The sequence below is a fragment of the Manis pentadactyla genome, chromosome 13 (genome assembly GCF_030020395.1).
Source record: "Manis pentadactyla isolate mManPen7 chromosome 13, mManPen7.hap1, whole genome shotgun sequence".
NCBI lineage: Eukaryota > Metazoa > Chordata > Mammalia > Pholidota > Manidae > Manis > Manis pentadactyla.
In genome coordinates, this window is record NC_080031.1 from 30,239,713 (window position 1) to 30,263,327 (window position 23,615).

Genomic DNA, 23,615 nt, shown 5'->3' on the forward strand with positions numbered 1-23,615 from the left:
TAGACTCATAAATACAGAGAACAAACTGGTGATTCCATAGAGGAGGGGGTTTGGAATAATGGGCAAAAAAAGTGAATGGGATAAAGAGGTAAAAACTTCCAGTTATAAAATAATTAAGTCTTGAGTATGGAAGTACAACATAGGAACATTGAATCAATGTAAAATCTTTTATGGTGACAGATATTAAGTAACTACACTATTCATGGTGAGCATTTTGTACTGTGTATAATTGTTGAATCACTGTGTTGTACACCTGAAACTGATATAATATTGTACATCAACTATACTTCAATAACAAATACATAGAATAAATGCAGTAGAAGGTAGTACCACTGGGATGAAGTGAACTGCATCCTAAGAAAGGGTTGGAGACAAGAACTTTACATCAAGCAAGCTTGAAGTATATCAAAGCCTTGTAAGCTACTCTTCAATGTATATATTTAGGACTTCCTCTATGTGGGCTGACTTTATAACTGAGCGTTTTTTCCAAATGAATGCCTATGTAGAAAATGAATTTTATTAAAGAATAAATAATAAGAATCTTAAATAAAAAACCTTTTAATGGCTTCTTATCATTCATAGGCTAACGTCCGTAAGTCCTTTGCATAACATATAAGATGATCCATGATCTGATTCTTGCCTGCCTCTTCAGTTTTACTTCTGTTATGTTCCCTCAGTGTTTCTTGTACTTACTGGTCCTGTTATCTCTTCTACCGGAAATATCTTTTGACTGTTTTTACTTGTCAGATGTCTGTTTATTTTTCAGGACTTACTCAAAACATGCCTTTTCTATGAAAAATTTCTCAATGTTTCTTTTCTTTTAACATGTGTTTTGAACATTCCTATATCATAGAACCTACCATGCTGATTCAGAATGACTTGTTATGTCTGCCTTATCTCCTAGGCTGTAAGTCCATTCAGTGTAGGATCCTTGCCTTATTAAAGTTTATATCCCTAGCATTTAGTGCTAAACCTTACTCATTGAATATTTTGATTATTAAGTAAGTGCCCACTATATGCCAGATGGATAGTTTTTTTAAAATACCTTTTTGGTGGGACAAATGAAAGATTGTGAATAGGCAAAGTAATGACATATAGACAAGGTAAATTTTACATGGTTTATATTTCTGTGAGGATTAAATATTTATTAAATATTTATAATATGCTGGTTGAGGATGGAAAGTACTTATATATAAAAGTCTTGGGTCCTGATTTCCAGGAGTTTATCATCTAGTATAGGAAGCATTTTAAAAAAATAATTTTTAAAATTATTTAGCTGAATAATATTCCATTGTGTATATGTACCACATCTTCTTTATTCATCTATTGATGGACACTTAGGTTGCTTCCATATCTTGGCTATTGTAAATTATGTGGAAATAAACATAGGGGTGCATATATCTTTTTGAATGAAATCATGCCATTGTGACAACATGGATAGACCTAGAGGGTATTAATGCTAAGTGAAATAAACCAGGCAGAAGAAGATGAATACCATATGATTCTACTTATTTGTGGAATATAAAAACAAAACAAAGCAAAACTAATAAAGTAGCAGTAGACTTATAGACACTGAGAAATGTCTGGTGGTTACCATGGGGGAGGGGCTGGGTGGGGAGGTGAGGGGGATAAAGGGGCACAAGAACTCTCAATCATGATATAAGTTGGTCACAGGGATTGTAGTACCGCATGGAGAATATAGCCAATGGTTCTGTAACCTCTTTTTTATGTTGACAGATAGTAACTGCACTAGTTGGGGTGAGGATTTAATATTGTGGGTTACTGTGTTGTATATTTGAAACCAACATAAAATTGTATATCAACTATACTTTAACAAAAAATAATTATAATAGAGTGCAAAAACAAATAATAGAATTTGAAGGGATTTCTAGATTATTTGGCAGGACCTCTGAACTATCACATTCACTCCTAGTGGCAAAATTAATAATAATTAACATGATGCAGATAATTGTTTGAACTATTGATCTACTGAGAGGTTACACTTGGGGAAACATCTTACATGGTTAACCTAAAAATTGTAATGATGCTTTTTTCACATACTCATTTCTATTTTAAGTAAAGAAATGCAAACATTTAGGAAAGGAAGCTTTACTACTCAAAGAAGGTTTATAATATACATTAATGTTTTATCATTTCAGTTTATAAAACATTTTCAAACATGGTCTCATTTAATTATTGTCACACAAACCCTAAGAGATAAGTGTCATTAATTATTCTTTTACAGATGAGAAATGAGAGTGAGTAGTAATCAATTGTTGAAGGAATGCACCAAAGGTTTCTTTTTAATTTCATACATATTATTCAGGATCTGTTTTGTGCCAAGCATCATGTTAAATATTTTAGATACTTTATCTCTTTTTGTTATCACAATAATCTAATGAGGGGGTCATAATTATGCCTGCCTTAGCAAAAAGGAAACTGAGGTGTAGAGAAGTTAAATAATTTTTCAAAGGTAAAATACCTGGGAAGTTTTAGAGCTATGATTTCAATTCAGGTATTCTGACCCCCAAGTTGGCTCCCTTACTATCCAGTTTTTTCAGATACAGTGGTCTCACTCTCTCTGTCCTTTCCTGTCGTGTCCTCCCTCCCTCCTTCTCTCCCTCTCTCCCTCCCTTCCTTCCTTCCTTCCTCCCTTCCTTCTGTTCTTCCTTCCTTTCCCCATTTCTCTCTCTCTCCCTCTTTTATCCCCAGTGTGAGTTGTGCAGTGAGGAGAGCTGCACGGAAGAAAGCAGGTCAGAAGCCTGACTCCCACCAGTTCTGTCCATGTTCTTTACTCAGGCTGAAGTGGTGGTTCTGTGGGGACTAAAAGACAAATACACTTCTCTCAAAATCTGCACATATGTTTCTCTTTCTCCTTTTCTTTCTTGTGCTTTTCTCTACAACTATTACTACATTATAGTAACACATAGTAAAAACAATAAGAAATGCTAGTATTTATTGGTATTTATTGGTGACAGTATATTCAAGGCATTGCACAGAATTTGAAAATGGATAATCTCACTAAATACTTTAAACAACATTATGAAGTAGCTACTATTATTTTCCTCATATAACAGATGAGGAAAGTAGGCCCACAGTGATAACACGAGTAGTCACTTGCTTATGGTCACTTAGAGAGTAGAGTCAAGATTTGGAACTGGGTTTTTGCTGCAACCTGGGCTTTTTACCACCATTCTTTATTGCCTTTATTTCATAAATACTTGTTAAATAAAATAAATAGTCTTTATATCATTTATTCTATTCTTCATTGATAATTTACATACTGCCTACTACCAATCAGCATATGCCAGTGGAATGACAAGTATACATTTTATAATATGAAAAGACTCTGCATTGAACAAATTTACACTGTAGAAAATTTAACAAATAATTACCTTGTGATATGGTTGGTGGCATACTAGAGCTGTATCCCTGGTGATTTTGCCCAGGGTCTAACATGCAGCCAAGAGTGCTTCCTGCAGTATAGCCTGTCTCAAATTTCTATCTGATCAAATGATGATTATATAATGTGTAACACACATAAGGTCGTAACAGTGGGGCCTTGTACTACAAGTATATATCAGAGATATTGAGGGATCAGTTCTAGACCACCACAATAAAGCAAATATCACAATAAAGTGAGTCAAATTAGTTATTTTTGTTTCCCAGTGCATTTAAAGCTATATTTACATTGTATTTTAGTCTGTTAATGTTCAATAGCAATATGTCTAAAAAAAGTATATAATTTAATTAAAAATTTACATTTATCGATTAAGTTCACCATCTTATATGGGCATGTTTCATTCATGGTGCTCCCAAATAATTACAATAGTAACATCAAAGTCAGTGATCACAGATCACCGTGACAAATATAATAATGATGAAAAAGTTTGAATTATTGCAAAAATTACCAAAATATGACACAAAGACATGAAGTGAACAAATGCTGTTGCAGAAATGGTGCCGCCAGACTTTATTGAAGGGCTCAAACCTTCAGTTTGTAAAAAATAGTATTTGCAAAGCACATTCGACAGCAAAGTGCAGTAAAATGAGGTCTGCTTGTAATTGCCACTAAACTTAATAGACTAACATCAAGTGTTATCTTAGCAGGCTTTGAGGATTTATTTAAAAAAATTAAATTCAAATGTACTTAATTTTCTGCTGTGTAAATTAATTTTAGTTAAATTACATTATGAAATTTGGGCATTATAATGCATTTTTTAGAAATGGATATAGATATTTGGATAAAGCATCCTTAAGTAACTGATTTATGTTTATATTACGTGAAGTTTTAATATTACAGATATAGATCTTCCAAATTTACCACTGTTTTCAATAAAAATTCTCCATCTATACAGATTTAGCATTTCTGTATCCTAGCCCACTGTTGAAAAAAGCTTGAAAGAGAGGAATACTCTTTTTTGTTTTTTGTTTTGTTTTGTTTTATTTTTTTATTAAGGTATCATTGATACACACTCTTATGAGGGTTTCACAAGGAAAACAATGTGGTTACTACATGCACCCTTATTATCAAGTCTCTCCCCCATACCGCATTCCAGTCACTGTCCATCAGTGTAGTAAGATGCCAGAGTCCCTGCTTGTCTTTTCTGTACTACACTGTCGAGGAACACTGTTTTAAATAGAGGGAATAGATATATTGAGGAAAACCTCTGAAAAAATGATATTGGTTAAGGTAGATATCAAATGCTGAGTAGAAACTTATGAGGAATCTGAGTAGAAATTTGAGTAGAAATTTAGAACATTTAGAGGCAAAGGGAGCAGCCTGTTCATGGATAGGGGCATAAGTGAATGTGGCTTAGAAAACAGGTTTGTCAAGAACTTGATATGAAAGTCTGGCAAAATATTGCAATCTAACATGGAACTCAATTGTGACAATGCTTAATTTGTACTTGCACTGATTTATGTTTATATTACATGAATTTTTAATACTACAGATACAGATCTTCCAAATTTACCACTGTTTTCAATAAAAATTATAGTTATACCTCAATTAAAAAGAATGCTCTTGTTTTTAATGAAAGTATTCTTTTTTTCACAAGGATGAATTAGATAAGTACAAATGATTTTACACAGAGAAAAGATTTGTTTACTGTAACTCCGGGGCAGGAGTTGGGGGAATAAGTTCTCAGACCAGTGCAAGTTACCTTTGAAGCCAAAATAAATCAGGGAGAAATAAAGTGGGAGAAACCCATTTATTGGTTGCAAGCAGTTGTCCGCTTCTGCTCACCCATGTCTCTTGCGACCCAGCTGCAAAAAGGGGGCCCCACGCAACCTCTCTGCCCTGCCTCCCTCTACAATCACCTACTGATATGGGGATGGACTACTTCTCTCCACCCCTTGGAAAGACTTATTGATATAAAGATGCACTAAGGCCAGGCGAGAGATTCTGGAAATATTTCAATTTTACCCACATTAATTTACAAGTATTGATGTAGTACCACTTTGGAAATATTTAACTCTGGATTGGATAAGACTACCATACTATTTCTGGCCTTCTAATTATTAGAAAAGCCCATATAAAGTAGAAGACAAGTGATGAACATCTATCAATAATTGGTTTCCAATTACTTCTTTAATTGTACATACCCACACACAAACTTGTATTTGCTTGAAGCTCACTATATGTGGTTATTTTTATATTTTAGATTGCTCTCCCCAGTCTTTATCAGACACTCTGCTTTGAAGATGCAGCTCTGTGGCGTACTTATTATCATAATTCAATGTGTGAACAAGAGTTCCCATCTATTCTTGCCAAGAAAGTTTCCTTATTTCAACAGGTAGGTTATCCAAAAAATAGAAGTATTTAATGTTTTTCTAAAGAATGCATTTAAATGACAGCTCTACTTTTGTCGTATAACTATAATGTGGCATATGTGGAGGAGTTTTCTGCTTTTGCCGTCTTATCTAGACAGTAAAATCAGTGGCACAACTTCTCAAAAGGATGTCTCCCACTATAGCTTTTCTTTTCTTCCTCTGCTTCCAACCTAAGGGTGATTATGCAATAGAGAAAATGTCTTTTAGAAAAAAAAAAATTAAAGTATAGATTGTTCACTCATTTCTCAGGATTCTCTCTAAGGAGAAGACCTCTTGGTGAGGAAGAGGAGGATTTTCCCCCATTCTATTTTAGAATAGGCTGGTTCCACCCAGTCTTCTGAGGTGGCTGAAGGCTTAGAGTCGGAGAGCTCTGTAGTACTTGATGCTCCAGGAAATGACCCTTCCATTCATCTGTGGGCTATGGTTCTGTCCCCTTTGTATTCTTTGGTGAATTCTAACTTGAGTGTGTTTTAAAAAAGAAAAAAAAAACCTAAGAAATACTTCTTTTGAAAACAAACTTCCAGGAATAGATGTATATGATTCAGCATAAAAATAGTGATTTGAAAACTTGAGGCAATATTTTTGAGCCTCTATTCTGTTGTCATCAGAAGTGCCTTAACTACATGCCCTTGTTTACATCCTGCCATTTGGCCCTTTATTAATCTTGAAGACATAGCTAATTCTATGACTATTATTCTATAAAAGTATGATGTATACTTTTGTGATAAGTTTGAGGAAATAAATGGATTTTTAGCAATATTTTGGCTATTAAAGACCTATCCTTGTATGTACCTATTGTGACAGTTTGGAGCATAGTAAATATTTTGGAACAGTGCTAAATGTCCACATTTTAGCAAATGGTTGTTTAGTTAACTAACATTAACTATTGTTTAGTTAAAGCTGTTGTGGGAACTTTATTATTTAAAAATATCCTGCATTTTATTTTAAGGTTCTTGTGGTACAGGCTCTTAGACCAGACAGATTGCAAAGTGCCCTGGCTCTGTTTGCATGTAAGACTCTGGGTAAGTGCAGTCCTTTTCTAGAAAGAGACCACTGACCTGAATTGTTTGTTTTTAGCTTACATTTCATTTTATGCTGACCTTAGTTTAGAAGATTATAAGGTCCTTTATTCTTCATTCTATCTTATAATCTCTACCTGATTAAAAAAATAATTCTTTGTGTTGAATGTGACCATACCTGATGTTGTATTACATTTGATGCATAATTGACATCCTATATTTAAAGTTCAGGTGTTTGAAGTTTTAAAAATTACTTTCTCATGAAAGCACTTCAGACATGTAGACATTTGTCCTTGATTAATTTCAAAGCAGGGAATCAAATGTTTGATTTGGATAATTAAAGTAAAACATACAGATAGCATAGTCTTAGAAAAAAAAAACTTCCAAAATGAGTTATTTTTGCTGTCTAAAACAAAAAATGAATTTGTGTGTCTTTCAGACTATAAAACTACAATACATTTTTTAAAGTCTTTCAGTCTTATCTGAAGAATCAATGTATCATGCATTTGGAAATAATAAACTATACTATATTTCCATTTGTGCAAAAAAATGAAAAACTAAGTTAAACAAAGACTATGAAAAGTATCTTAGTTGAAGAGTTATCCAAGAATAATGAGTCTTTACTATTCTAAACCATAGGAAGTTTTAGAATTATGTTGGAAATGAAGTCTGGCATACTTAAAATAGTATCCTGACAATATTTTCTAGAAATCCTCCATTTCTTTTTAATATTTTTCCATGTATATATATGAAGTATTGTATAGAAACTTTTTTATTAACTGTAACAAATATATTTTGGTCAAGTAAGCCTATCATGTTATGTACATTTTCTTTAAATTAGAATTTCTCATATAAACAAGCTTAGCACAGTTTTATGAAACTGAAAAATATATTGGACTTCCCATGCTTATCACTGAAAAACTTCATAGAATTGAATAATCACTCTTTTGTTAGTTTGTAAAGCTGTTTCAGTTAGTTATATCAGGGTATTATTTTAAGAAATTGTCATGTAACGTAAGATGATCAATTTGACTCTAGAGAACACACACTTTCATTTAAACTTGATTGTTCATAATGGTAATAATCACAGCTAACATTTCAATAGCTCTTACTAGATGCTGGGTAAGTCTAAGTGGTATACCTACATCATCTCTTTTAGTCCTCATAGCAAGCCTATGAGGGGCTATTTTTATATCCACTTAAAGATAAGGAAATGAGATCACACAGCTATTAAATGGCAAAACTCAAACCCAGCTCCAAAGCCCTTATATTATATCCTGAAGCCATTGTATGACAATGCCACTATATTACATCTTATATCCTGAAGGAGTCAAATTTATTCTATTTAGAGAGAGATTGTTGGCAGATGCTAACAAAAAGGTTTCCTCAAACCTTTAGTAAAGCTATTTCATATACACATCCATCCCTACTCTAACCTACTATTCTAGTTTCCTAGAGCTTCTCTAAGTACCACAAACTGGGTGACTTCCAACAAGAGAAATTTGGTGTCTCATAGTTCTAGAGGCCAGAAGTCCACAATCAAGGTGTCAGCAACGCCATGCTCCCTCTGAAACCTGTTGGAGGGTCCTGCCTTGCCTCTTCCTAAATTCTGGTAGTTTGCTGACAATCTTTGGTCTTCAGTGGTTTGCAGCTGCATGACTGGAATCTCTGCCTTCATCACATGACATCTTCCCTGTGTGTCTCTGTCTTCCCATAGCTGTCTTATAAGGGCACCAGTTATACTGGATTAGTGGCCTATCCTACTCCAGTATGACCTCTTCTGAAATTAACTAGTTATTTCTTCCACATAAGGTCACATTCTGAGGTATTGGGGTTGGGACTTCAACATGTAGTTTTGGGGTGAACACAATTCAACCCATAATACCTACCAATCTTAACTTTTCACATAATGGTTATCTTCTGCTCTTCTGCTTCACCCTCTCCACCAGAACATGCATATGTACACACAAATACACACTGTGAGGCTCCCTTCAGACTGGTTATTTGCTTGGTTGGTGCTGGGCATATGGAAATGGGTCTGCACATACTCTGTGCTTTCTTTTCCTTAAACTTGGACAAGAAATGTCCTTATTTATGTGACTCTGATAGGATGTTTATATACTAGATAATTTTTACTTGTGTCTGGCAGATTGTTTATCCACTTAACTCTTAGTTACAAGTGAGAGATACTCATCTTTATCTGATTTAAATGAAAAAGGGGGAAAAGTATAACCAGAACTCAGGAAGGAAGATGTAGGGCCAGCTGGTTTCATGGATGAAACATCAGGAGACTCCTTGTTTCAGCCTTTCATTTTTTCTCTCTCTCTCCCCCACCCTCTTTGTTTTTTCTTTTCCCTTTGTGTCTTTATCTCTGTCTCTCATGGTGTTTTTAGACTATTATCTAATTCCTGCCTATGTGTTGCCCTTAGTCTCAGGGTACATATATATTCTGGGGAATAAGGTTGCTAGCCTCCTGGGATATAATTTAAAGCTTGAGATGAAAGAGAACTTTCCCTCCTAACTATGCCTTCAGAAATCCTAGGGCAGGATGGATTTCCTTAGCTTAGGTAACATGTTTACTTCTGCAGCTGACCCCACCAGAATGAATGGTAATTTCCCCCAAAGAAGTCATGGATAGGGGACGGGCTATTAACAGAAATGGGGGAAGAACTGCTTGTATAAAACAATAGGTATTCATTATTATCTCCTTACACATAATCTCTTTTAACTAATTTCATATTTAAATAGTTTGATAATGGACCATTAATTTGTAAACCAAGTTTTGAGATTAGGAGTTACAAATATCTTATCTTTAATTATGAAGAATGAAATAGTTAGAGATATTAATGTCCATGTCAAAAAATGCTTATGAGCATACTTTATCTTGTAACTGAAACATTTAACATATTGGCAGATATACATACACATGGTGAGTAATAACTGTATACTAGATGTTATTCCTCACTAACAAGTCTACCAACTACCTGTGTTTGTATTCATATTCATTCCGCTTTCCCTCATGTTACTTTGCATGAATATTCTTGCTCCAATTAAAGGTAAACCTACTTTATTATTCATTCTTTCTTCATTCATTCCATTATTCCCTACCATTATCTCCTTCTTCTGCTTCCTCAACTTCACCTTCTTTACTGGATCATTTCTGTCAACATACAAACATATTTTAGTATCACTTATCCTAAAAATGCCTCCCATGACCGTATTCCCCTCTCTAGCTATCATCCCATTTCTTTACACTCTTCTACAGCAAAACATCTTGAAAATGTCTGTAGTTGGAGAATGTAGTAACTCATTTCCTCAAGTCTTATTCAGCTCACCCTATTTGTGCTTGATTTCTAAGAACACTCCACAAGAGTGTTCTTGTTATGGTTAATAATGTCTTCTTCCCTATACCCAACAGCAACTTCTGTGCTTCTGTCTTGATCTGTCAACAAGTTGTCCGTTTTTCCTTCTTTAAACACTTGTCACTTTCTTCTCTTGATCATTGCATTTCTTCTTTCATTCCTCAACCACTTTAGGCTGTTCCTTTTCCCCTTCCTTTACTGGCTGCTTCTCTGCATGACTTCTAAATGTTGGAGTGTTCTTCCAGTGCAGTCTTGCCCCGGTTTCCCTTCTTTCATTATTACACATTCTGTCTCTGTGTAACCTGCCCCAGTCCCTGGCTTTAAATGTCATCTGTAAGTTACCGACTCTTTTATCTCTTATTTCTAGCCCTAACCTCTTCCTGGAATTCTAGACTCATATATCCAAAAATTTATTTGATGTTTTCATACAAATGTTACATCACAAATCTAACATTACTACTACCAAACTGTTGATTTATCTATACTAACATCTACTCAGTTGCTCAAACCAAAATCCATAAGTAATATTTTCTCTCTTTTCCTCACCTTCTATACCAAATCTACCAGCAAGTCCTTTTGGCTTCAACTCTAATTTACTCTTAGATCATTTACTTTGTATTATTTCTACCCACCTAATGTAAACTATCGTCATCTCACCTCAGTTACTGCCATAGCTTTGGCTCTGTCTTCAGAATATATTCAGAACCCTATTACTTCCTACACCTCCACCAACTACTACTTTGTTTGATCCACTATCATATGAGCAAGGTCATTGTCATTCAGGCTTCCTTCCTTCCCCACCTCTGGTGCATTCTCAGCGTAGCCAGAGGGCCTTCTGAATTATGTTAGATCTTATCACTCCTCTGTTCAGACTCTTCTGACGGCATCTCACCTTGCTGAGTCCGTACGCGGCCGTACAGGGCCACCTCTTCTGGTCCTTTGCTCCCCTCAGACCTCATCTCCTGCTACTCTTACCTTTGCTCAATCCTTTCCAACCATGATGGCCTTTTTCCTCTTCTTCTAGTGCTCCAGGTATATTTCTGGTCTCAAGACCTCTGTACTTGCTGTTCCTTCTTCTAAGAAAATTCCTGCCTCCAGTTATCTCCCTCATCTCTGGGCTCAAATGTCATCTTTTCAGGGATGATTTACCCATATGTTCTATATAAAATAAGGTACTCTTTCCTCAGCTCTCCATACCCTTCTTTACCTTGTTTATTTTCCTCTGTGACTGTTATTGCCAACTGACATACTGTTATTAATTTGCTATTAATTTTCTCTCCCCAACTAGAATATAAGACACATGAGGGCACAAATTTGCTTTATTCATGGTTGTGCCCCAGTGCCTTAAACAGCTTCTGGGATGTAGAGGCACTATAAGTGTTTATTAAATCAATGATTACCTTCCTAATTAGTCTCTCTACTTAGGTTCTTGCTTCAATAACAATCCATTCTCTCCAGAAAGCTGTGTAATCTTTTAAAAGCTGAAACCAAATCTTCTCTCCTTTTTTCATAAAACCTCCAAAATCTTCTTAACACATTTAGAATAAAATCCATATTCCTTATATAAATTCACAAGGCCCCACACAGCCTGGCCCCTGCTCACCTCTCTAACCTCGTTCTGTACCCCTCGCTTCCATGCTGGGTGTTAGTGGGCAAAACAGCCTAGGACATTTGCCGTGTTTGCTCGGTGCTTTTCTTCTTTTTTTATTGGATGGTTCATCTATATCATTCAAATGTTAACTTAAAATGTTGCATTTTCAGAGAAGTCTTTCGGGGTGAGTACCAACACTTTAACCCATTTTAATTCTTTATATAGTAGTCAACACCATCTGATATATTTCTGGCTTATCTCTATATTTATTGTCTGTTTCTACAACTTGATGCAAATTTAAGTATGAAGCAATTTTTAGAGGCTCTTAAGAGTCTATTCTTATCTCACCCATTTAGTTTTTAAAAATATACTCTTTATACCACATTGTACCTGACCTTTCTTACTGACTTTGTAGCTTGACCTTCTACCAACTCTGGAATATTTCTGGTATAGTCCTAATTCATCTCCAGGATAAATGGCATTTAAGGTTTACTGGCATTAAATAAAAACCTCAAGATATTCACATAATTCAGATGCTTTGAAGGTTTAATATGCTTCTAAAACCATACTCTATTTCTAAACAAAAGTTATATATATTGGTGTATGGCTAGATTATTTTGTATTTGGTCAAGTGGTTTTATTAATAAGTTTTTACATGATACTGGAGTTTTTAATGTGTGAATATTTTTAAAAATTCAAATTGCCAGAGAATAACAAGCACTTACCTCGTTTTAATCACATTTTAGAGATTTGATTTCAAATGTAATATCTAGAGTATCACTCATGTGGAAAGATTTTTATTAAGTTTTAGCAATCCTTTTTATAATCTATAAACTTTAAAATAGTACCTTAAAAAAAAGATGTGTTCAAGAAAGTAGCCTTGATTTGAAGATTTTAGGAGAACAGTCTTCAAAACTTTTAGGCATATCACTTTAATATACTCCTACAAAACAAACCTTATGTACTAGAAAAATCTACTGTTTTTTAAAAATAGCAGTTACCAGATGCAAATATTCTGAATTTTGTAATTTTTATTTAATTTGACTTTTTAAATTAACTATTTTGGGCAAGATATTATGCTATGTGTATTATGATACTATGAGATGTGTTCCTGGAGGTGCTGCAAGAGCTGCAGGAATTGGTAACTTCTCAAAAGTTCTTCATCAAAATGTTTTTTTGAACCTTGCAACTTTTCCAGATTTACAGTCCTCTACTTCTTTTATCTATGGTAGCATCCTGTCCCATGCACCTTGCTGTTACAAATTCAATTTGTCTTGTGAAGTCTCTAAGAGGAAAAGAAGTACATAAATGCTTATTCATTTTTTATTGCTTCTGTAACAAATTGCCATAAAATAGTAGCTTAGAAAAGAACATGCATGTATTATCTCACTGTTCTGTATGTCAGAAATCTGTTACTCTGCTTCTGGTTGCACAAGGCTAAATTTAGGTGTTGGCTATCTGGGCTGTTATAGGGAGGATCTGGGGATAGACCATTTCCAAATTCACTTAGGTTCCTCACAGAATTACCCAGGTAGTTGTAGGACTGACGTCCCCATTTCCTTTCTATTTGGAGTCCTCAAATTTAGAGGCTACTGGGTTCTTTGGTTTGTGTCCCTCTTACTTTACTTTTAAAGTTAGCAGTGGGAGACTGAATCCTTCTCATGCTGTACATCTCTGATCTCTTCCTCTGCCTTATCTTACCTGCTTTTCTCTTCTTTTGCATCTCTGACTTTAGTTGGAGAAATTGTTCAGCTTTTAAGGACTCAAGTGATTAAATTGGCCCACATGGATAATGAAGGATAATCTTATTTTATGGTCCTGTAACTCCAGGGAGGGGAAATCCCGGGGCAAAATACCTAGCTGAAACTGAAATCAGTCAAAGGGAGAAATAAAATTTAAAACCTGTTTATTGCTTACAAGCAGTAAGCAATCTATCTCTCCTGCTGCGGGAGAAGCAAGCAGAATCTCCCCCAACCTCTCCGGTCCACGTAGGCCCTTGCTTGCCCATGTAATTACCCGTTGATATGGAGATGGTTACTTCTTGCCACCCTTGGAAACATCTGTTGATATGGAGGTGCACTAAAGCCTGGTGAGAGATTCTGGAAATATTGCAGTTATGCCCAGAGGTCCACAACCTTAGTTACATATTTAAAGTCTTTTCACAGAGTAACTAAAGTTAGTGTTTGATTGAACAATCAAGGGATAGGAATCTTGAAAGGGATATATTTAGAATTATGCCTACTACAAAATGTTTGACATTTTTGTTTGTTCCAGTATTAGAATTTGAGTGTTGGAATAAAACTTTAGTGTTATTCCTTTTCTAAAGAGTATTTTCCCATTTAAATGGTTGATAAATATTAGGTTAGATAGTGGTTGTCAATTTTCTTTCTTTTTATTGATGTTCATGGTATATCTTTATAGTTTTTTTGTCTCTAATAAGGATTAATTTTGTATACCTGATGCTTATCAGTCTGTTGGGGAGGATGAGAAGAATGCTGAGGAAGAAATCTATTATATCCATCTATAATAGTTTGATAATTACTTTCTATCTTCCTTACTCACTTAGGTGCCTGAGAAGAGCAGGAATGATATCTTTCTTTTTTAAACTGCAAATTACTTTTTTATTGTTTCTGTATTTTATTAGAGTAAATTAAAATACAATAAAATTTACATTATTTCTTTGACCCATTTTTACTTTTTTTTTTTCTTTTGAATGAAATTATGTATTTTAAATATACATGTTCTGAAAAGAAGGTCCCTGTGATTTACAAATAGTTCTTCACTCTGATTCACAATGAAATGAATAGTTTTGGCTCTTGAATTTTACTGAATAGTTTTAGTGATTCACACTGACAATTCTAATGGTATCATAAGTGAAAATTATTTGAGTTAAAAAAACCAATAATTATATGTACAGACTCAGTTCACTTAAAATGTAATGCAGATTTTATTGGATTTTGTCGGCAGAATGGCTAACATGGAATTCCAAGTAACCCATGAATATTACCTATCTTATCTTAAATTGTATGATTTTTTTCATGGTATTTTCTCTAATCCAGAATATCCCAATACTTTGAAATATTGAATAATGAACATTTTTCCACAGAAGAATTTATCTTCTGTGGAATTTTAACTTTAGGAGTAATATTGAATTTATGCTAAATATTGGATAAAAAATGAACTAAACAGATTTCCTGTCCTCATGGAGTTTATAGTCTATATTTGTTAAATAAAAAAATGATATGGTAACCTGCATTTTAACTTTTTAAAGAAAGCTTCTATATTGGCATATATTTTCCAAATGAAATACGTTTCAGTCAATAGTCATTTTATGTGAAAATACCTTAATGTTTATTTTGGTTTTTTTTTCACATGGTATATTTGATTAGAGATCTATGAGATGATATAGAGGAATAAGAAGATAAGAAACACCTGTTTTACATCATTCTTGGATACTCATTGTTAGCATTCTTATGCATACTTTTCTATCTTTTTAGGCACACAAATATATATACATCACAATATGGAATCATGTTGTCATTCTGTTGAGTAATCTGCTTTTCAACAAATTATCTCTTACCTCACCATTTTTGTAACTTCAGTTCCATTATATGGCTATCAGAAGTTATTCATTCAGACTCCTAAATGTGCTTCCCAAATTTTTAACTAATAATAGCTACGTAATAATAGCTATGAAATAATACACATTTTTAAGACTTCTGATACATTTGATTATATCAGATAATATATTTAATTGGCCTAGAATGTTTATTGAGTTTATGAATAAATAAGTGAACATTGAATAAGTGAAAGTATTCTTATTACATTGTCATGAGTACATAATTCTTTTTTATTAGGATATTCACAATTCAAATTTAGTTAAAAATGAAATTCATAAATACGGCTCTAGAGGCAATTCACCAAGTCAAGTAGCTGTTGGGGTAAATTTTGGTATTAAGAATACTTCTGCCATTATTTATCATTAAAGGGGAGTGGTTCAGGTGTGAAATTTTTCTTTTCAGGTTGTCATCTAGAAATGCCTTTTTTGGCCCATCTAAATGGCATTAAATTCATATTTAAAAGTCTTCATAGCAGAAGTCCTTAAGAATCTCTTTTTCCTGCTATTTTACTATTTCTGAGGCACAGTATTATCTATTTCTACTTTTGAGGATATAGAAAAGCCCTTCTGGCCACTGTAGTCATTGTGTTGCATTCTACTAATCCTCTGTTTTTAAATTCTGTGTCATACTCTTCCTTATAGCTTAGCTCAAACATATATTTTTGATTATTAATTGAAATTGGTATTCTTTGGCATTTCCTAAATACATTAATGGAAACATTCAGATTTTAGCAGAAGAGAGTTAAATCTTTAGCAAAATTATAATTTCTTGTCCATATAGGACTTTATAGTTTGTGAAGAGCTTGAGTAGGAAAAAAGCACAGATAAATAGTTTTTAATATTGTAATATTTTTATTATTTATTTATTTATTATTAATAATAAAAATTAATAAATAATTTTTAATAGCTGCTGGGGGGTTTTGGCAAGAATGCAATTTGAGCATTAGTTTCCTTATACATAAAATAAACTACCTGGTATAATGCTTAGCATAAAGAAGGTGTTGAATAAATGGAATCTATTTTTATTATTGTATCCTATTTCCCCCCCAAATGACCTGTGAACTGTCTTATTTCTATTTTGCAATTAAGGAAACAGATACAGTGCATATTAGTGATTTGCATAGAGTCACTGGACTAACAAACATGAACTGAGAGCTATATATTTTTGTCTCCAAAGTAAGCATTCTTTTCATTCTATACCATGTTTTTTGTCTCTCAATGTGTGGACATTAAAAAAAAGAAACAATTTTGCCCTTTGAGAGTAAAATTGTTAATCCTATCATGTTGAAATCAGTCCCCACATGCATGGCACAGAGTAGGCACTTAATTATCATATAGATGGATGAAATCTGTATAGATGGATGGTTGGGTTCAATCCTCTCTTGTAGGGAGAGAGTCAAATATTAAGACCATAATACTGACTGTGTGTTTCTTTATCTGTTAACTGTGGTAATCTACTTCTTGGTGGTGGTGTAATTATTAGATTTTTATCACAGATGTAAAGCACTAAGAAAAATGACACCTTAAACAATCAATAAATGTTAGTTATTAGTACTAGGATGTGAATAATTTTAATATGTATGAAATTATAATTCACTTAGTTATGTTCTACTATGTATCATGTAATTAGTTTTAATAGACCTTTTTTCTGGTTCACATTGCTTTTTATTTTTAATTTCTTTAATGTATCTTTTAGGACTCAAAGAGTTGTCTCCACTTCCTCTAAACCTCAAACGTTTGTACAAAGAGACACTAGAAATTGAGCCCATCTTGATAATTATTTCCCCGGGTGCTGATCCTTCTCAGGAACTTCAAGAACTTGCTAGTGCTGAAAGAAGCGGAGCATGTTATCACCAGGTCAGTATATATTACCCTGCAGTTTTTGCTACAGTTATTGCTCTTCCTGCCATACTTGATTCTATTAGTGAAACATTTTTTGTTGTGGTGGTAAGCCAAATAAAGTCCTCTAAAGTGCTGACAACCTGACCCTCAGAACCTGTGAATTTGTTACTTTATGTGGCAAAAAGAACTTTGCATGTGTAAATAAATTAAGCAACTTGACATGGAGAGATTATCCTGGATTATCCAGGTGGGCCCAGTATAATCACAACAGTCCCTATAAGAGACAGCTGGGCAGAGGGAAGGAAGATGTGATGGTAGAAGCAGAGGTTAGAGAGGTGAGAGGAAGCTATTCTCCTGACTTTGAAGATGGAGGAAGGGGCCACAAGCAGAAAAATGTAGGGTGTTTCTAGAAACTGGAAAAGGGAAGGGAGGGATTCTCCTCTAGAGCTTCCAAAAATAACACAGACATGTAGTACTACCTTTATTTTCAAACTCTTGAAACCTTGATTTTAGACATAGAACTTCTAACCTTCAGATGTCTGGTAAGAAAATTAATTTATCTAGTTTTAGGGCACTAAATTGTGGTAATTTGTTAAAGCTTTAATAGGAAACTAGTATATCTGCTTGTATTTTGAGAATAACTTTTAAAAGTTTATTTGGATGCTTTTATAGAAAACCACCACAACATTTACATCCAAAACTGAAATGATAGAAATACATATATTTTTTAGTGAAATTTATCTAATATAATGATACTGCTTTTTCCTGAGGTAAACTTAGGAACTTTGGGGATTTTTTGGTTTAGGTTACCTCCTTTTTTCAATTCAGTTTGCATGCATGGTTGAAAATGTATTAATTCATGCATAATTGATGATAAATTAATAAATAAAACTTTTTCATTGGGAAAATAATTAATAATGATTAAAAAAGCAAATACTTCAAGCAACCAAAAATTGAAAAGTAAGAATTTTATCATCAATATAAACAGAAGGTAGCAGAATAGAGAGTTAGGTTCAGTTGTGCAGGTTTTCCATTGTCCAGCTCTAGTGAGTTTCATTTGGTCCCAGTGTCAGTATGTTAGTATATTCATTGCGACAGTACTCAGTTTTCAGTGAGGCATCTTTAGGAAGGTGAAGCACTTTTCCATAGACTGTATCTATGCTAGCTTTGGCAGAAAGGTAAAACTATTTGCATTAACAGGTTTGACTATTTAAACTTCTGGAGGTTGAGTATAAACTTGCAAAATTGTTTAATATAGTAAAACTTTTAAATATGGATATATTCATACTTCTATTTTAAAACTTTTATCTCTATGTTGAATATATGTGCTAAGGATAATATAGTCTTAATGTGAAAAAAATAATATTTAATTCAAGAAATTGGTATTTTTCAGGAGGGCTAACTATCTTGACATTTTCCTGTTGTGCTTTATAAAGACAAATTTTTTTCTTATAGTACGTATTTTCTTCTAAGGTTTCATGAACCTTTAAGCTATTTTCACATGTTTTATGACTTATGGAAAATTTTGAGTTGTCTATTTTTAGCTGGCATTTCAGTTCAGGAAAATACTTATCCTTTCTTTTTCTCTGACTCTGTTGTACATGCCTTTTTTTTTCCATTTTAATAATGGCAAACTAATATGTACAACTCAACCAGTAAATTGCTTCATCTCCACTATTAACTTAGTGACAAGTTTGATCTGGAAAAAAATACATGAGTTTTTATTGCCTGTTTTGTTGCATGCTTTAGTATGCAATGAATTAGACATGGTCCCTACTCTCAAAGACTTTATAGTCTAATTGGAAACCAAAATCAATACTTGTAAAAGTCAACTAAAAAACAGTGAAATGCTATCTTGTATTTATTATGAAAGAAGAAATGACTGTGGTTTGAAGTAATCTGGAACAGTACTCTTTGAAGCTGGTCGACCACGAACCCAATAAAAAATTTGAGCCAGGAGTCTCAATATATGTATACTCATCAATTTTATATACATATAAATACACACACAGATATAGCTGTGCTAATATACAAGTAAATTATCCTTAAAAAAAACATGAGTTTAGACTTGACATGGTAAGTGACACAAAGCCACTCTAAAGCTTCTTGACAACAACTTCTGTAGAGTCTTACACTTAAGTAGTCCCCTAGTCCAAGCATCAAATAATACAGAAATCTCATGTATTGAATCTGTTATCTAGGTTCTTTCAACATATGCTTGAATACTTCTAATGCTTGGCAGTTTTTATTTTATAAAGAGGCCTATTTCACTACATGAGTATACTAAGTGTAGATGGACTGTAGGATTTAGAAAAATTGTGATGGAATTCCAATGAGATCAGGACTCTCATTCTCCCTCTCTTCATTTTCTCTCCTCCCTCTTTCTCTTTTTCTCTCTCTTTGTCCTCCCTCCCTCCTCGCCCTGGGAAGCAATAGAGGAGCAGAGGGCTTGAGGCCCACCACCAACACATTAGGATTTTCTAAATGGTAAAGGGCTATGGAATTACACAGTTAAATAGTTAGAATATTAACTATTGGAATTTTGGAAAAATTACAAGAAAAGCAATTTCAAGGAAGTGTCAATATTAATGTTAAACCCTTCAAAGAATTCAGTAAGACTATAGTTTTTTAAAAATTAATTTATTGTTAAGGTCCATGTTCAAGAGGGTAAGAATTACATAATTATTTATCCTATTCTATAACTTGCAAACCTGTAATGATAATATAATTTTAATACCTAGAAAAAATTCTAGAAATATGCCATTGATGTAAGAACAAAAACAAGACCAAGTGTTGGAAATGACAACAAAGTCTGGTATTTCTTATTAAAAATTTATAACCCTGATTATAGTGATTGAGTTAGTTTAGCATGTGTGGCAGGATAACTTAAATATCTGATGTTCTTATCAGGTATCTTTCTTTAATTTTGTTCTTTGTTTTTGCAGGTTGCCATGGGTCAAGGTCAAGCTGATTTAGCAATCCAAATGCTGAAAGAATGTGCCCACAGTGGAGACTGGCTCTGTTTGAAGAACTTACATCTTGTGGTATCTTGGCTGCCAGTTCTGGAAAAGGTAGATTCAGATAAATGTGGTGCAAATAATGTCTAATCTGCTCAATTCAGTAATTGACAAGGAACATCAGCATTAAAAAATGTCATAACTATTCATGATGTTTTGAAAAAATTAGTATTTGGGAAGTTCATTTAAAGTCTGTTAAGTATTTTCTTCTCGAATATATATTTTTGTACATGGATATGGTCTTGGGTGGTGAAAGATGAGGTGAGCTGTTCTTTAAAGGCTATATTATGTGTTTTAGCTAACTGTAAGGGGAGAAAATATGGGTATCAGAGTTAATTCCAGCAGCACAAAAAAGAGATGTGGTGGTAGAGGTGTACATGAAGATGTTTTTGAAAGTTCTGGAAGGGCCAGGCAGAGCAACATGGGGCAATGGAGTTGTATGGCTAGGAAGGGCTGTATTACTGAGTACCCTGCGAGCCATGCAGAAGAGCTTAGAATTTTTGTCCTAGTGTTGCAGGTTGAGTTTGTTTTCCTCAGTTCTTGTCCCCACTGAAACAAAGAATTGGAAGGCAGAGACACAACAGCAAAGCAGAGTGAAAGTTTGTTTGAATATACACTAAGGGAAGAGTGGGCCAGAGTGAAGGTAGACAAAGGCTTCTATCCTTTAGGCAGGAGGCCTTTTTGTTACATCCTGGCTAGGAGGTGCCTCTTTGATTGAGGTGTGGTCATTTGATTGACAGGTCCACTTATATAGCCATCCCTGTTGATGCATATGTCCTTTCCCAGAATGCCCACAGAAAGCCCACAGAGTGGGGGGTGGGGAGAAGGGGTATAGGAGCAAAACAACAATGTATATATTATTTTAATGAGATTATGATACGGTCTGGTATGGGCGATTGTCAGTTTTGTTGATTGCACCTGTGTTGTGATGTTGTGATCTGGTTGGGACCGGATTGGCCTGGTCCTGACAGGCAAGGAAATTATCTCCCTGCAAAACCTTTGTTGTTTTCAAGTGGGAGGCCTGCCCCAGCTGGACAGGGTTTGGGTGGTTTTTCCTTGAATTTTATCTTCCCCTTCCCCAGCTGCTCATGTCTAACTTTCTACCTAACACTCGGACATAGAGAATCAAAGGAGAGCCTTAGTGGGAGTTAATAATTAATTAATCAATCGGCAGAGGTATTATTTAGAATAGAATCTAACAGAATAGAGTGGATTAATAGAGGAGCTAGCCTAATTGTGATGTGTTGAAAATTTGTGCAGTCCTAATAAATCAGCAACTGTATAGTACCTTGCACAAAATAGGTAATCAATGAATCTTTGATGAATAAGCTAATAACTGAGTGAATGAACTGATGGACCATGATGATTCTTTACTTATAATCAGAAGTAGATACATAGATTTTGGAACTGAGGTATGTATGAGTATTCAAATCGCTAATTTAGAAAAATGTAAATTTTTAAAACATAAAGACCTATGAATACTTGAATCCTGCTTTCTGTTCCAGACTGATAGCTATTAATCTACATAAAATACAATCACATTTATTACTTTGGAAGAAAATCTTAATTATAAATTTTTGAAGAATGCAGGGTAGATTATAACAAAAAAATTCTTTTGGGAAGTTTGGATGAATTATTTGGATATAAGTTTACAAATTTATTTTAAGCCCAACTGTATCACAAATGTTTTTATTTTACCTTTTCTTAAAATGTGCTAACCCAAGGCAAAATGTTTTATAAATTTTATATTTTAAATTATTATTAGGTATCATTTAAGAATTTATGATTTTAAGCAAAAACAATGTTTTTTATGGCCAATTCTTTTGCTGTTTTTGGTCAGCTTAACTCTACCTTTCATATTATAGTAATAATGTTAATATTATACATAGATTATATTTATTAAAATAATTTTTAGACTTTATTCTCTTTTAGAGCTCTAAATATTTCTTTTGTCTTTTATCCATTCTGCAGACACTTGCTGAGGACAGAAAAAAAAAGAATTGTCTGTCCTAGGTATTCATTAAAACCAAATGTGTACTTGCTTCCTAGGAACTTGATTTAGAAGAGACAGACCACGTTAATGACTGTATTGTAGTAGAGAAGAGAATTTAGAAAATTCCATTAGTAATTAATTCTGCCTGAGACTGTTGTGGTAGTGAACAGTGGGAGAAGATATCCTTTAAGACAGATAAATTAGATTTTGATAGATGAGTAAGCATTTGTTAGGTTATAAAGAAAATAATATGAGTAAAGACACAGAGGCAAAAAAATGTGAATAAGTGACTAAAGCAAACAGCATGGGTGGATGAATTTGTATAGTAAAGGTTTAAATTCATATAGGCAATAGGATACACTAAAATTATAAATGAAGGACTTGATATCATTATGTAACTTTTGTGGAAGTATGTGTTGAAGCAATGAAAATCTGAAGGCCTGAAGATGGCTGGTGGTTGAGCATAGCAATTAACAGCTAACATTTATTTTGTACTTACTGTATGCCAGGTACTGTTTTAAATGTTTTACACAATCCTATGAGGTAGGTACTATTATTATAGTACCCAAAGTCACATAGCAAATGAGTAGTAGAATTTGGATCTCAATGTAATTGGCCTAGTTCCAAATCTAAGTTCTTATCTATTACACTAAGCTTCTTACAGGGAAGATGAAAATGTAAAGGAAATATAATCAGAACATTAACAAATATCAGAATGTCATAGAAAGATCTGAGTATGAAAAATTACTCATTAATAATTATAAAATGGACATTTGTGTGTATATTTAAGTAGATTTGTATTGTTGTTTTCATAAACAAGGAATTGAATACTCTTCAACCTAAAGATACCTTTCGTCTTTGGCTGACTACAGAAGTCCATCCCAACTTTACTTCTATTTTATTACAGTCAAGTTTGAAGATAACATATGAGGTAAGTTTTAAAATTCAATTCACTAGTTGTATAAGTGCAGTAATCTCTACATCCTTCTAAAGCTCTGTAAACAACCATCTATTATATGAAACACACAGAAACTTCCCTTTACATTTAGGTGAAATAAAATATGCATAAGTAATAGCATACGATATTTATAAAAATACATTTAAACTTTCCTTTCAAATTTATTTCATAAATTTGAAGTTTCATTGTGTTTATCATAGTAAAAGACGTGTAACATGCAATTTACCATTGTAACCATTCTTAAATGTATAGTACCATTGTGTTAATTATGCCTATCTTGTTGTGTAACAGGTCTTTAGAACTTTTTCATCTTGTAAAACAGACTGTATCCATTGAAGAGCAACTACCCATTTCCTTCTCCTTCCACACCTGGCAATCA

The 23,615-nt window shown here is 33.6% G+C and overlaps 1 protein-coding gene across 2 annotated transcripts in view; it reads left to right on the forward strand.

The window, feature by feature from the left end:
- The window catches only part of DYNC2H1 (dynein cytoplasmic 2 heavy chain 1), a 330,688-nt gene that overhangs the window by 182,456 nt on the left and 124,617 nt on the right, over positions 1-23,615 (forward strand). For both annotated transcript variants that reach the window (XM_057490362.1, XM_057490363.1), the window contains 5 exons: positions 5,667-5,798; positions 6,785-6,857; positions 17,123-17,283; positions 20,214-20,339; positions 23,099-23,209. In XM_057490362.1, coding sequence (XP_057346345.1) covers positions 5,667-5,798; positions 6,785-6,857; positions 17,123-17,283; positions 20,214-20,339; positions 23,099-23,209 — 603 coding nt within the window. The remainder of the gene's footprint in view (positions 1-5,666; positions 5,799-6,784; positions 6,858-17,122; positions 17,284-20,213; positions 20,340-23,098; positions 23,210-23,615) is intronic.